General features: G+C 38.1%; 1 protein-coding gene across 2 annotated transcripts in view; it reads left to right on the forward strand.

Moving 5' to 3' along the window:
- Window positions 1-2,558: 2,558 nt before the first annotated feature.
- Window positions 2,559-15,690, forward strand: part of KDM1A (lysine demethylase 1A) — a 29,741-nt gene continuing 16,609 nt past the window's right edge. The window contains exons 1-3 of one of the 2 annotated variants that reach the window (XR_015698331.1): window positions 2,559-2,944; window positions 5,112-5,277; window positions 11,583-11,642. Coding sequence is in view for 1 of the 2 variants with exons in the window: in XM_014056038.2 (XP_013911513.2) it covers window positions 2,600-2,944; window positions 5,112-5,277; window positions 11,583-11,642 (571 nt within the window). In the remaining variant the exon portion in view is untranslated. The remainder of the gene's footprint in view (window positions 2,945-5,111; window positions 5,278-11,582; window positions 11,643-15,690) is intronic. The other variant, XM_014056038.2, reaches the window with a different exon arrangement.

Below are 15,690 nucleotides of genomic sequence, written 5' to 3' on the forward strand. Positions count from 1 at the left end.
AACAGCTGCAGGTTTGGGATCTGGCTAGTCTAAAGAAAAGAAGAATTAGGAGTGACATGATAGCAGAATTTCAGTATTTGAGGAGCTGCCACAAAGAAGAAGGGGTTAAATTATTCTCCAAAGCACCGGAAGGCAGGACAAGAAACAATGGTTGGAAACTAACCAAAGAGAAAAGCAACCTGGAATTAAGGAGAAACTTCCTAACAGTGAGGACAATTAACCAGTGGAACGGCTTGCCTTCAGAAATCATGGGTGTTCCATCACTGGAGGTTTTTAAGAAGAGACTGGGCAGCCAGTTGTCTGAAATGGTATAGGCTCTCCTGTTTAAGCAGAGGGTTGGATTAAAAGGTCCCTTTCTATTCTATCCGTCTTTCTATATAAAAATGGGAAGCTGACACATTCCAGATTAAAATTTCAGTCTCCCTAATTGTATCTGTTTCCAAGAAAGAATTGATGAAAGAAATGTCCTCCTGGGTTCGGCTCCAAGTGGGGAAAAAGACACTGGAGACATGGAGGCTGCTTGGAAAGATGGTTTATTGGTGGACAGGACCACATGGCTTGAGCCCTGAACAGAAAAGGTGATCACATGCTTCAATGTTGGTGGAGAAGAAGAGACGGGCTGAGGGAGGTGCTTGCTAGGCTTTTTATAACCTGTTCAGTCCCACTTCTCTGTTTCCTGTTCCTGTGTAAGAAATATATTCTGATTGGTTGTCAGACTCCCATGGGGCCATGCAGGGGCAACTCTAGGCTGTGTTTTGAATCCAGGTTTGGTTGAGTTCTCAGATGCCATGTGGTGAGTTGGGGCCAATATTATCGTGCCTTAATCCCATTCCCCTGGAGCTGCAGTGGAGAACTCTTTATTATGTAAAGTGGACTAGCTTGGCCTTCTTAATGGCCCATTGACAAAGTGGGGATGGGCAGGAAGCTACAGGCAGCTATTCTGTCTTTTAAAACATGTTTCTTTTCACATCTAGAGAAATATTCTGCCTTTTCAATATTTCCTAGGATATTTCATTTTTCTGGGAGAGGGTTGGGTGATAACTTCCTACACTATCTTAAGACTGGAGAGTCTTTTTCTGTTTGGAGCCTTTTGCAGGGTTTAATATTAGAAAGGATGTTTATTAAAGCTAAGTTTGCAATAAAAACTTTTACTGTAAGGAGTGAGTATCTCCCATTCAGGACTATTACTGCATTTCCATACAGTGTTGCTGTTTTTCCCCAGGAGGGGAAAAAACCAATCCAAAATGACTCTATCCTAACATAATCCTTAAAGTGAACCAATGAAGAAAATATTTCTTAACACAAATATTTGAGAAGTATATTGTGTGCTGACTCTGGATTCACAGTCGTCCCTTTGCTACTCAAGCACTAAACCAGTGTTTTTCAACCCTGGACAGTAAGATAGCAATAGCAGTTAGACTTATATACCGCTTCATAGGGCTTTCAGCCCTCTCTAAGTGGTTTACAGAGTCAGCATATTGCCCCCACAGTCTGGGTCCTCATTTCACCCACCTCGGAAAGATGGAAGGCTGAGTCAACCTTGAGCCAGTGAGATTAGAACCGCTGAACTGCAGATAACAGTCAGCTGAAGTGGCCTGTAGTACTGCACCCTAACCACTATGCCACCTCGGCTCTTGCATGCTGGCTAAGGAATTCTGGGAGCTGAAGCCGTTGCATCTTCCAAGTCGCCAAGGTTGAGAAATACCACACTAAAAGTCTGTAGAGATTCTCAGTCATCCAGGTCGTGGTTGTCCCAAAGCTGCTTTTTCAGGACACAACTGGACTTTCTTGTTTTTTTGTTTGAAGACGTTTCGCTTCTCATCCAAAAAAGCTTCTTCAGCTCTTGACAGGATAGTGAGGATTTATATTCCTTGAAGACAGCTGGTCATTTGCATCCTTTTTGAAGGACTTGGAGGTTCATCTGTGTCCTCAGGGTAACCTGAGTAGTGCTTAATGGTTCCTGTAGTCTGCAACCTTTCCGAAAATCAGTTTATACTCCCACACCATTCTAAGGGTGTTCATCCCACATTGCATAGCTATTTCATAGATCAGAGGAATTCAAGCTTGGCAACTTTAAGACTTGTGGACTTCAACTCCCAGAATTCTCCAGCCAGCATAGCCATAGCATGGCTGGAGAATTCTGGGAGTTGAAGTCCACAAGTCTTAAAGTTGTCAAGTTTGGGGACCCCTGTCATAGATACAAATCCTTCCATTCCCCACTACCATCCAGTCAGAGTTGAAGAAGCTTCTTGGATGAGAAGCGAAACGTCTTCAAAGGCGGGGACAAGAAAGTTCCAGTTGCCTCCTGGAAAAAAATCACCTAAATCCTTTGGTTTTCCCATCCTCATCCATCCAGGCGCAGCGGCAATTTAGCAACCCACGGCTTTGCACGTGCTGCATTTACCTGGGACTGAGGCTACGGCGCGCGCGAAGGGACAAATAAACCCTTCGTTCACTCTACTTCTCGACCGTTTCTCAGCAGGGCGGAACCGGCTTCGGGCGGGGCTAGAAGGGCGGTGACGTAGCCGTGGGTGGGCGGGGCTTCCGGCGCGCCCGGCCTCCTCCGAGCGGACTCCCCTTTGTCCCTCAGGCTGAGGCGATGCTGTCGTCGAGCAAGAAAGCGGCCGCCGCGGAGGCTCCGGTAAGCGGCGGCGGGAGCGGCGCGGGGAGCGATGGAGCTTCCGAAGCGCCGGCACCCCCGCCGCCTCCGCCTCCCCCGCCGCTCCCGGCTCTCTCCGCTTCTTTGGGGGCCGCCGCCACGGCCGCGGAGGCCGGCGGCGCCTCGGAGCGAACGCCCCGTAAGAAAGAACCGCCGCGCGCCTCGCCGCCCGGGGCTTTATCCGAGCCGCCTCCCGCCGGCCCCGGCCCCGCCGTGGGCTCCGAGACGACTGGAATCGCCGAGACCCCCGAGGGCCGCCGGACCAGCCGCCGGAAAAGGGCCAAGGTGGGTTGCTGCGTCGAGTTTCAGGGTCTGCCCCTGAGGGGGGCGCTCCCAGAGGAGGAAAGGAGCGGAGGTCATGGTCGCCTCAGGCCTCGCCGAGCCCCCTTTCCTCAGAGTCCCCCTCTCCCCGGTTCGAAATATAAAATTAGGACGGGGGGGGGAATGGATGGTACTTTGGTGACCTTCATCTTGACCTTTTGGGCAGGCCTATATTGCAGGGTTGTTGTGAGGGCAAAATGGGCGGGAGAACGGCGTTTCCTCATGAGTCAGGCACGGGGCTTCTTTAGCCCCTGCCATTAGTCTGCAGATGTTTTCCCTCATAATGTATTTCTTACAATACATTCTTCCTCGGTCCAAGAGGAAGCTTTAAATAAAAGTCGCCTTCCCTTAGAGCAGAGGGTGGCTGGAGAATTCTGGGAGTTGGAAGTCCACAAGTCTTCAAAGTTGCCCCGTTTGAAGACCTCTGATCTATGAAATAGCTATGCAATCTCCACTGAACTGTACGAGTGATAGGCGAGTAACAAGGCTAAAGCTAAACTTCAGAAAACTCAGCCCCAAATCTGCATGTGCTGCACTAAGTTGAACTAATCTTGCACAAGCAATCCAAAAGGAAAAGCAGAAAAATAAATACTTTGATGACTTTGAAACATTAGATGTAACTGGCGAGCTATTATTGTAGCCCAACAGAGCTATTCTCCATCAGCAAATTCAAATTAGGAGCACCAGGATTATTCAGAAAAAACATCAAGTGATGAATACTATAATTTACTTGATAAATGCTTCTGAATTTTTAACAGGGGAGTAGAAAATTTAAAAAGAACATGGAGGGGAAGAGAAATAGAACCACTCTCTTGTTTGCCAAAACAGGAACAACTATGCTCTTAATCAGAGGTCTTCAAACTTGTCAACTTTAAGACTTGTGGACTTCAAATCCCACAATTCTCCAGCCAGCAAAGCTGGGACTTGAAGTCCACAGGTTTTAAAGTTGCCAAGTTTGGGGGACCCCTATCTTAGAGAGAGATACATTTGTTTTATTTCATTCATATTGAAATGATTGAAAGCTTATCTAGAAAGCTTATCTAGCCATGGTAAAGCTTGATATTCGAAAGCTTAGTGTTGAAAGCCTTATATGGTTTCCAAACACACTTTTTGCAGTTTAAATTTTCAAAGGGCTATAAACCACATTTCACTGAAAGCAAATTTTATGTTTGCTCAATATAAAAATTGTATTGCATTCCCCAAAGCTATTTTTGCCTCTTTTGTGGGGTGGGGAGCTGGCCTGCTGCATACCCATTCTAAAATCCTTTTAATGTCCCAAGCTCATAAAGAGGTAGACAGAGATGTAGGATTTTTTAGTTCTTGGATTCTTCTATAACTTCATAGCTTTATGGGTGGAGTCATGATACAGTTGTTATTCCCATTTTCCTTTTTCTTTTTGCCATTTGCAAAATATCTTATGGAATGTTATTATTTGGCTAGAAGAAAAAAAGTGGGAGCTTCTAGACTTCTTCTGTTCTTCCTGGGAAGAAAAATATGACTATTTGCAAAATTACTGAAATAGTTCTGAGAAATTATGTAATTCCATATTCTTTTGCTATCTTGTGCTATATCTCTTATGATTTCTGATCAGTTTTCCTCTGTGCCAGGTTTGAGGGAAAAGCTTAGTTGTGAATCTGAGGTAGAATGTGTGTGAGAATATGACAATGGATAATATAGCATGAGAAGGGAGTGACTGTGTATATTATCTTTCATAATAATAAGCTCCACTCCTAAAATTAAACTCTGTTGTTGAACATTATTTTGAATAAATATTTCAGAATTGTATAGAATATTGAATTTGCAATAATTGTGGAATGAAATCAAATTCTATATCAAAAAACACTGGTATTGAACAGTTTTGAATTTGTAATCAAATTACGAAATAATTTATCTTGCCCTGCTTTGGAATCTGTAATGACTATGTGGATTTCTTCCAGAACACATCATAGGGTTAGATAATCTTATACAGATAACTCTGTGACTTTTTCTATGATGTATTGCATCTTTAATTTAAAGCCTGTTCAGATTATTCAATACAATTTGCATTCATTGTTTTTGGTATTAATCGCCTCTCCCATAGCAATTTACTTGATTGGTCAACTTTTTTTTTTCTGTCCAACTCCAATTACAGGTGGAATACAGAGAAATGGATGAGAGCCTTGCTAATCTTTCTGAAGATGAGTATTACTCTGAGGAGGAAAGAAATGCTAAAGCAGAAAAAGAGAAAAAGCTACCGCCTCCCCCTCCTCCTCCACCTCCTGAGGAAGAGAATGAAAGTGAGCCCGAAGAACCATCTGGTGAGTGGAAGATCCCCATCCAGCAAGGGAACAATTATTTTACTCCTGATATATTTGTGTTTTTTTCAGGACAGCACAGAGAGGCACACACCCTAATCCTTGAGTTCACCATAGGTTTTGCTGTGAAACAAAGAAAAAAGGTTATTTCTATTGATTTCCTTTTTTCTCTTTAAATATAGTCAGCTATATCTTTAAGTATTGCACGTTATCATTTTTAGTTACTCAGCAAGATAGAATTGTTAGACATTGTTTAGTATAATGGTTTACTTGTTTTGCAACTAAGACTTATATAGATTTTGTAAATAAAACAAGTTAAATTTTTGTGAGAACTGTTTATATTTTTCCCTCTGCACTCTATTAAATAATGACCAGATATTTCTATTTCAGAGAAAGAGTCATCCTGGATGCTAGGAAAGTTTCTAGCATCTTGTTTTGCTAAGGTCCAACTACATGTACTGTATAGTGTTAACATTGTGTCGTGCCTTATGGAAAAGGAGTTGACATCTGCCTTTAAAAAAAAACACAGTTAATCTTGCATGGCACATGGTTGGAATTGTTTCAATTAAGAAGATGGCATCAGATGAAAAGGTATAATTTAGAAGATACCACAGTTTGGTTTTAGACAGTTGAATAGATAGATCCAGGTTTAGCCATTTTTGGATTGTTGAATAGATCCACTTGGAGTAATGAATGAACTTTATAACATTAAATAACAAGCCAGTTTGTTTAAGTGTATTTGGAGTTGTGTAAGTAGGTTAAAGATTAGTTTTGTGTTTCTTGACTATATTATTTGTGGAAGAGACATGGCTTGATAGCATTTCTAATCTATATATTCTCTAACTTTCAATCTTAATTTGCTGAATTGTGCTAGGCGTTTGTGTTGCTATTCTTAATTAAGAGATGCAAGCTTTGGCTTTTGCAGCTAGATATTTTTCCCAGTGTTCTCTGAACTAGAAATCATTTGTATCCTTTTTTCTATTTAATACTTAAGTGCTGGGAATGTTTTCCTCTGATGCCAAAAGTCAATAAAATTTGTCAATTGATATGAGTGCAATTATAAAGATAGCAGAAATAAAAATCCAGTTATAACCTGCACTTATATGGGTAGTAGATAAATACAGTCTTCTCATATAAGCATTCATTTCAGGGTTACCCAAGCTCCTTATTTCAGTGTGTAATATAGGGCAGGCTATTGGGAAATAATTGGGGTTCTTGTTGATCTGTTGCAAACCTACCAGAGCTCTATCAGTAACTGTCTTATTCTCATCCATGTTCTTTGTATTCTGTGTTACATACATAGATAGTTCAGAGAGAGCAAGAGGGAATTCACAGTTAAACCTGAATATTTTGAAGGTGCAGATGTATCTCCAAATTGCTTATCTAGGAAGCAATACATTAGCATTATTTGCTAATTTATGTACTATATGAATCATAGAATTATACAGTTTATTTGAATTCACTTCTTTACCTCAAGATAAAAGGAGGTACAATAATTGCATAAAGCAAATACATTTCTGCTAATAGGAAACTCTCATTGACAGTTTAACTTCATTAATTTCATTAATTAGGAATTTTAATGTTGGTCTTTGAAAAATGTTTTGACTACAGTGCATTCTGGTGCCTTACTACTTTGTCATAATCTTATTTTTTTGGGAAAAAATATGTTTCTACTGACTGCAGAGTTAGCAAAACAGTACACTGGCTTCAATTTCAAGGCTACAAGGTATCTAGTTTTTATCTTTATTCATTCTTTAGCATTTATTTTCAATCTATTTCTGCTGTCAGCTTGTTTATGATACATCAGTATAAATATATATTTCAAATTTTGTCAGCATGCGTGTTCCTTTTCCGGATCCCAAGTATTTGTTTCATTGATTGATTGCCTTTTGTTCTAGAGCTCAAGGCAGTACGCATAGCATTTCCTTCTCTCCTTTTTCCCATAGCAACATTCCTGTGAGGTAGGTTGGATTGGGAGGTCTTGACCAGTCCAAATTCACTCAGAAAGCTTTTATGGCAATTAGTGGATTTGAATGTGGATTTCTTTAGGGCTAATCCAATGCCGTAACGACTGCAAAGTCAGGTTTTATTTTCACTTCTAGAAAAGTTCTATTACTTCCCTCAGATCTATTCTAACAAACATATACCTCCTTTTTTCAATTTTTTGTCATAGATATTTACAAGTTTAGTACAAGGTTTAGAATGCTTCTTGATTGTTTTCTTTGGAATCTTTAGAAGAAGAAGATTAAACTGTTCATTAACCACTTTTTATAGCAAGTAACGATACTTACAAATTTTAATTGCTATAATCAAATTTCACTGATCTTTATATTGGGTAGCAATTTTATTTAAAGTGCATCATTAAGCACATTTATCTCTTCATGTAAGACTTGATTGTTTTACAGATTGGTGGGACAGCAAGGATTTGATGTTAATTTTTCATAGCAAAAATCTGCTTTTAATTTGTTCAGAAAATTGTACCAGAATATCTGAATAAAACATGTTACAATCCCCCAATTGTAATTTCTGTTATTTTTTTTAGATTGCAGCAAAATGAAAGCTTTCAATTAAAATAAATTCAGCAGCTTTGAATATATCTCTGACCCATAAATATTTCATGAGCTCTTCCTGCACATGAATACTGGTTCAGAGAAAAAGGTTCTACTACTTTTTTATTTTTGTCAGCAAAGAAGGAGAGTGGTGCTAGGGTTACACTAAAGAATGTTGTAATAATCTTGCCATAGAAAAGGGATGCAAAATGAAATAGGCTGAATTACTTTCAAATATCTTGCAGTAAACATGAACTGCACAACACAAAAGACTACTGTTTTGAATGTATTTTGTAGAGAGTGAAAATAACAGCATGTAGAAATGTAGGAAGAGAAAGCTGAGTTCAAATGCAGCGAAGTGCCCTGGTCGTGAGTTACCCTATTTTCGGAGTATAAGACACACCAAAATATAAGACGCAGCAAGGTTTTGAAGAGGAAAATTTTAAAAAAAGGTTTTGCACTCTGCAAACCTTGCGAAAACGGGCCCGTTTTCCCCCCCAAAAAAGGCATGAATAGTCTTTAGGGAGCTTGCAAAGTGCTCCTGAGTGGTGGTGGTGGGGGCAAAAACAGCCTGTTTTTCATAACAAAAAGGGCAATGATAGCCTTTAGGAAGCTTATAGAGTGCTGGGGGGGGGAGGTAAAATTGAGCAAAAAACGGGCCATTTTTGGTTCATTTCTGCCCTCCCTTTCTAAAAGTTTCTAGAGGCTATGCACGGCCATTTTTGGGGGGCGGAGTTTCGGGAGGCAAAAATTGCTGTATTCAGTGTATAAGACGCACACAGATTTTTCAGCCTCTTTTTTGAGGGAAAGGGGTGCGTCTTATACTCTGAAAAATATGGTAAGTAGTATAGGTGCCATGCAAAAACACAGTTTGAGCATTGCCCTCAAAAGCAAAAGAAAGCAATTTACATGACTTTTACCCAAAAATACAGAATAAATTATGTTTTTTTTAAATAATTATCTGCAAGTGGGTTACAAAGAATCAGTACGTGTATAATTCAAAATCATAATCTTGAGAAAAGAGAGGTATACACATTCCTGAAGTTAAACTTTAAATTGTCTTACAAGGAAAAAGACGGGCAAAAGGCACAGTACAAAAGTTATTTAATTTAAAAAGAGGCTTGAGTGTCTCTTCAGCTGCAAATATTGTTCTAGCATGCATCTCTCTACATTATCTGTTAAACAATTAAATAGTCTGTCATATTTGAAAAATATGTTTTAGTTCAATGTACTCTTAATTCTTATTTATACAGTAATCATACAACTTTATGTTTTACTGAGGTTGCTGTAAGATGTGAAGGGGAAATCGATATATGCTAATGTTTTTGTTTGGAGGAAGTATAAAGCTTAATTTTCCTACAGTACAGATTATCTACTAATTTGTTTTTCTACAACAGAAAGGGTATACTCTACCAAGCTTGAGATTACTACAACTCACATCATCCCTCATTGGTGGCCATGCTGATCGTACAATTATACTTAATCTACATTTAGAGGGCTGCAGAATTCCCAGCTGTGTCATACCTATCCACTAAATAATTCCATGTTTCTCTTGATAAATAGAAACCTTGTTATTATACAACCATCTCCTTCCAGGTCTTAGCCATTCCCTCAGGTTTTTGTTCCTTTGTAGTACTGTTAATTGTGCAATCCCTCTTTCCTACACATTTCTTTGCTTGCCTTGTCCCTTACTGTAGCACTTGGTGTGCATTAAAGGGGATATAATGTTAAAAATCTCATGCCTTATCGCATCCCCCCCTTTTAGATTCATATGTAACCTTTCTGTTTTCTTCTATGTCCGTTGTCCCCTTCTGTACCCAACTCCTGTTTAATAGCTACGTAAAGGTTGACTTTTTAATAGGACACAGATGAGCTTCAGTAAGCAATTCATTTTTCTATAACACCTTTAACTCCCTCTGCATCTTCAGATGTGAAAAAGTGTTTAATCCCATATAGGTGGCTCCTTTTTGCAGATGAAAGGAAATTAGGAAGAATTGAGGGAAGATTTCTTCAAAGTAAGACAAATTTTGAAGAAAGCTTTTCTTAATTCTCTCTTAGTAAGGAGGCTCTGCTGGTTATGTGTTCTTCAAAGTTATTTTACTCTGAGTTAGGATCCCCTCCCCCCCAAAAAATATTCCTTACTGCTAATGAGGAAAAAGAAAACTAATGGCACAAGAGGGAAATTATCTTTTTCTGTCTTTTGGCTTTATGGCAAAAAGAATATATTACTGCCTTTTGTTTCCATTTGCTTTTTGGAAGCGGCAGTAAGAAAGTTGGTAGTTCAAGTTCAAGTACAAATGATCCTTCCTTCTGTTGGACATGCCATAGGTTTCCGGAAAGCATATATATATATTTGGGGTGTTCTAACAAGACAAAATGAATTAACACAGTACAGTGTGGTATATTTATTGTAAGATACTTGTTAACTATTGTTAACTGTTGCTCAATAGCCCTTAACTCAGCAAAAGTGGGTGAGGTTGTATTGTGTTTTGGCTGGACCATAATCACTAGCTGAGTCCTCATAGTTTCTTGTATTTATCAAGGATGCTGTGCTTGAGTCTCTTCTACTGACAAGACTGGATAGACCTTAAATTATCCGTAGGGGTGGAACTTCTAGTGTAAAACTACTTTGATAAAGACTACTAATAAATATCTGAATTACATAACTCTATTTGCATGGGATGTTTTTAAAATTAAGGTTTATTATATTATAAAATACAAATAAAAATTTGAGAAAGTTAGAGAAGAAAAGTGCAAAAGATAATTACATCACTATATTTCTAAGTCTTCTGAAATGAGACATATGGTAGAAGAAGCAGTGCAAATTTTTTTCCAGATAAACTTACAGTTTAGCCTATGGAAAAATAGGAGGAAACTCTGTTAGGTATGTTTGCCCTCTCCAGTTATTTATAAAAACAATAAAAATGTGATTCAAATAAATAGATAGTATTCTGTCCTGCAAGGTGAAAGTTTGATTTATTGAAACAACCCAAACATTTCTTCTTCAGAGTTGTTTCAACAAATTATTTCTTGAAGTGTTCACCATTATTTAAATACCTGTTTTCTTCTGGTATTGGTGAAAAGTAGAAATGAGAGTAGAGGGAAGATTAAGGCTTCCTTCAAGTATATTTACTCCCTGCCTCTTTCTCTGAATAAGTCGAAAGGTTTAACAGGGATAATTCAATGAGGCTTGAATATGACAGCATTTTATATGATGTGTATTCTAGTAAAGGCTACGTAGCATTTAAGTACTTCAAGGTGCACAAAGTCAGTCTTAGAAAGTAAGAGATTATGGGAAAGAAAAAAAGTATATCAGATTTCTAGCCCTTTAAGTAATATGTTTCCAAGGACATCCCAACCAAGACTTTAAAAATCCTTGGTGTTTCAAACCCTTGGTTAGACTACTCATCTAAATGGCCTTCCTAATTATAATGGGAAGTATATTTTTTATTTTGTCATAAACTGTTAATACATTGGTTCATGCGTATTTACCCACCAGGTACCCTGAAAATACTGTGTATATCTTTTCCCTATAAGAGTCTGACAAAGGGTTCCAACAACAAGGATGAAGCCTTAGAAGACTGGAGAGTATGTGAAAACCATGACTCAGATTTCAGGATTTGGAATTCTCAGAAAATGTCTTCCCTTCATTAGTTGGTGAACTTCTAAACTTGAATCGCCAACTATCAGGCCTTCCTGTCCCCAAATGACTTGAACTTATGGAGAAAGGTCCCTGAGATCTCCTCTTTCCTTCCACAGGGCAAGCAGGAGGACTTCAAGACGACAGTTCTGGAGGGTATGGAGACTGCCAAGCATCAGGTGAGGGTGGCGTTTGATGCTTGCCACTTAGTAGCAAGAGCCCCCAAATCAGGGATTGATGCTTGCAAGTGTCGGTGGGCGGGTGGGCCAAGACTTAATATGAAGTACAAGGGACATGCATTTGCCTGTTGAAAAAGGAAAGTAAAACTTTATATCCCAGCTGGTGGAGACATGGGGAAAGAAAACATTCTGAATTTTTTAGGCAGAATTCCCAACCCTCTGCTCTTCCGTGAATTTGATGGAAATCAGAGGCTTATGTTTATACAATTTAAAAGGCAGTTTCCCTCCCTCCTTTCAGAGCTGTAGGCCTTTTCCGTTACATACTGTAATTCTGCATATGAGTCTCAAGAACAAACAACTCCTTAGTTAGATGCCCCACACTTTGACCAATTTGGCTTACACTTTCTGGTTTTATATCCCACTGAGAGTTAGACTTATTTTCAAATAAATATACATAGAATTGTGCTATTAATTTAGAGATTGATCACAAATCTCTTAGTCTCTTGCTTTGACCACCTTTTTGAAAACCTTTGATACAAATGATACTCTTCAGTTCCAGTTCATGCATGCAGGCTAGAATGTTTGTATCTAAGGACAGAAGTGGTCAGTTTAAGGTGTAAATTATTTCTCTTTGGTCTGCTTTTTAGAGCAATTTATCATGTTTAATTTTTTGAAGCCTTACCTGTTTGAGTGGTTATTTTGGATATACATGCTGAAGATATAAAAGTATAGACCTTGAAATAAATTTATTTGGCATGTCTTATTATTTTGAAATATGGGTTGTGTTTCAAATTTTGAGCAGACAGCTCTGTTAAGTGCTGCAATGAAGAGGAGTCTTGGCAAGTCTGAAAAGAATTTAAGGTCCAACTAATAATGTACTAGATGAGACATTTTGGGTTTTGGTGGTTTTTAAAAAAAAACATCAAGAAGGTGGTATGCATATATGTTCTGGAATTTATTTTATTTATCAGTGGTTCAGTAGAGAATAGAATAGAATTCTTTATTGGCCAAATGTGATTGGACACAAAGGAATTTGTCTTTGGTGCATATGCTCTCAGTGTTCATAAAAAGACAAGATCAGTTGGGAAATATTATCTTAGCCAAAATATCTAGATTTTCCAGCCAAGCTCAGGTACTCAGGAGACCCTTTATAGCTTAAAAAAGTGAAATATACTTTTGTATAGTTTTCTAGGCAACTCTGGGAAAGGAAAAATTCCAGGTTAATATAGATTTGGACCACAAGAGTGTCAACTTCCAATCACTATATTCAAAGTACTGCATATTTGTGTCAGGGACAGAGATGGAAGGTTCTTCCCGCTAAGCCCCGAATCTTCCTTTCAGCAAAATTTCAGTCCAGGACAATGTGCTTTCATGGCCTGCATTTCCTTTGAAAAGAATATAGTTAAGCTATTACTTTGACTTGTGGCTTATTTACAGTAATGATATTTTATTTAGTTGTCTTATATCATTAGGCAGTCATTCTCAGTTGAAATGGGAAAACTGATCATATTATAGGACAACATATAGCAAAAGATGATTTGTGAGACAAATCTATTTTTGTTTGTACAATTGGTTGTATCTGTTACATCCATGGATTATGTAAATGTCACTACACTTAAATCAAATATGCAGATTTACATTCATACATATAATGCACATTTCAGTTTCTACTTTATAATTGCAAGCTTTTGTCTACAGAAGAGCTAATGATAGAAAATAACATTTAAGAGAATCAGTGTTACGTGCTATGTCATTATTCAGCTCTTGCATTCATACTGTGGCTATACAGAGATCTAATGTTTGTAAGAATATGCACGATATCAGTTGTGTTTCCTGTAGCTGAAAGTGCTGCTGGCAGACTTTTGTGAATAGAGACAATTTATAGAACGCAGTACTGGATGAATTGCCCCGTGGATTTGGTCCAGCGTAAAGCTAATTTTGTTTCTATAAAAAAGTTCATTACCCCATCCAAACTGCATTTGAATCTCATGGTTTGTTTTTAAAAAATTACGGTAAGATTTATTTGCACTTGGCATGTTATGAATATTTAATCAATTTGTAACTGCAGCATAAATGTTCCAAGGGCAGTTCAGGATTTATGTTTTGCCCAAAGCAAAAATCCAGCAGGAAGAGAAACATCAGTGCCCTAATTCTCCCATTGGTTGCTGACCATAAATAATGGGTAATATTAACCCAGACCTCCATTTATGCAACCTCAAGCCTCCATTTATGCAATAATAATTGCAATTATGCACATTTGTTGTAGATCAAGTATCCAAATGAGCATATGTAGAACCTTAATACTAGGATTTTGTACAGAGATAGAGGCTGCTTCAATGTGATTTCCTCTTATGTTCAACTCTAGTAAGTGCTCAGGCACAATTGTTTTCTAGTGATACATAAATCATAACTTCAGTTTGCTGCTGTTTTTCTAGTGCAACTAAAATATCTGTGGTTTTCATTCTGAAGTTCTAGAATTCCTCAAGGGTTAGAATTTAAAATATACAAGCTTATATATTAGGCATGTTGGCATCTGATATTAGAAATTAATTTCCCCCCCCCAATAATTTAGCTTAGTGGACACATTTAAAAATGTGAGAGAAGTAGCCAAAAATATGCTTGGGTTTTTCACCCAGAAGTTAGAAGGTAGATTAAGTCTGGTTTATATAGTACGTGAGGAGCTTGTGTGATCCTGTCTTGATTGTATCTTGCAAATTATCTTCTTGGTTGCATGCCATAGAAAGACACAATCTTGACTAGATTTAAAGGGAGCAGCTGATAAAACATTTCATTCTATTTCAGTGTGACTAATATTTTAGGCATTCCTGAAATTAATCTGTTAGTATGCTTTTATTTTGTGATGGTACTTTTATGTGAGAATGAAATCCCAGATTTTTGCAAAACTGCCCACCTCCTCCTCATCTCTTCACTAGCTTATTTTTTTAGCATGAACATTAGATTCTCCCATGCTATGTATCATATGGGGCATCAAGGGATCTCCAATATTTTCGGGTTTGGGAGACATCTTCCCCTGTTTAGATTCTTGAAGTTGTCTAGGAATGTTCTTCACCATGTATTTCGAGGGTTTCCTTTGGTCATTTGACATTAGGGTCCGGTCCATCTCATTGCCATCTTAGGAATTTGGTTGTTCTCCATAGTATATGACCTGCAAGTTGGCCATTGCCCATCACAAGCCCAAATGAAAAAGGAGGAGGGTTGGACTCTCAAGAAATTTAGTCAACCAGCTTACTGGGCCAGCAGAAATGTATAGATAGTCCCTTACGTATGATCACAATTGAGCCCCAAATTTCTGTTGCCAAGTGAGACATTTGTTTAAATGATCACATGACCAGGGACACTGCAACCATTGTAAATAGGAACAAGTTGCCAAGTGTCCTAATTTTGATCACATAACTATGGGGAAGCTGCAATGATCATAAGTGTGAAAAATGATCAAAAGTCACTTTTTTCAGTGCTGTTGTAACTTTGAACAGCATTAAATGAATCATTGTAAAATGAGGATTACCTGTAGGAGGAAAGGGAGAATTGTATGGGGAAAGAATTAGTGTAACTATCCAAACACTTTATCCTATAACCCAGGCTAAATAAAGCTTCCTTATTAGGTAGGTGTGACCTGCTGTGAAATCAGTGTCAATCAATCAATTTTCTGTATCCTATTTTGCATGTTAAATGATGTGTAATAATTTTTAAAAAGCATCATTATAGTTCCAAATGTCATTTATTCTTTAAAAAGAATAAAAATGGAATAACATGAGGAAAGCAAGTAAAGAACTGGAACTCCATTGCATATTATATCTCAACATTTCCTTTTCCATCATCTAATAATGCTTACTCATCTCTAGTATTTAGTGATCCTGAAGATGAAACCATCACAGAGTTTGTGAGATATTGTTCCTAAAAAAGGAACATATTCTTGGATTTTTCAAAAGAGCATTATGGAAGACCTTTTGCTTTTGCTCCGATGAAGTCTTTTCAAGGCCAAATGCGATCAAATACAGGCATAGACAATATAATTTTAGGCTCAAAT

This window comes from Thamnophis sirtalis, unplaced genomic scaffold (assembly GCF_051295495.1).
Source record: "Thamnophis sirtalis isolate CommonGarterSnake01/CBP01778 unplaced genomic scaffold, rThaSir2_p1.2 scaffold_13, whole genome shotgun sequence".
Classification (NCBI taxonomy): domain Eukaryota; kingdom Metazoa; phylum Chordata; class Lepidosauria; order Squamata; family Natricidae; genus Thamnophis; species Thamnophis sirtalis.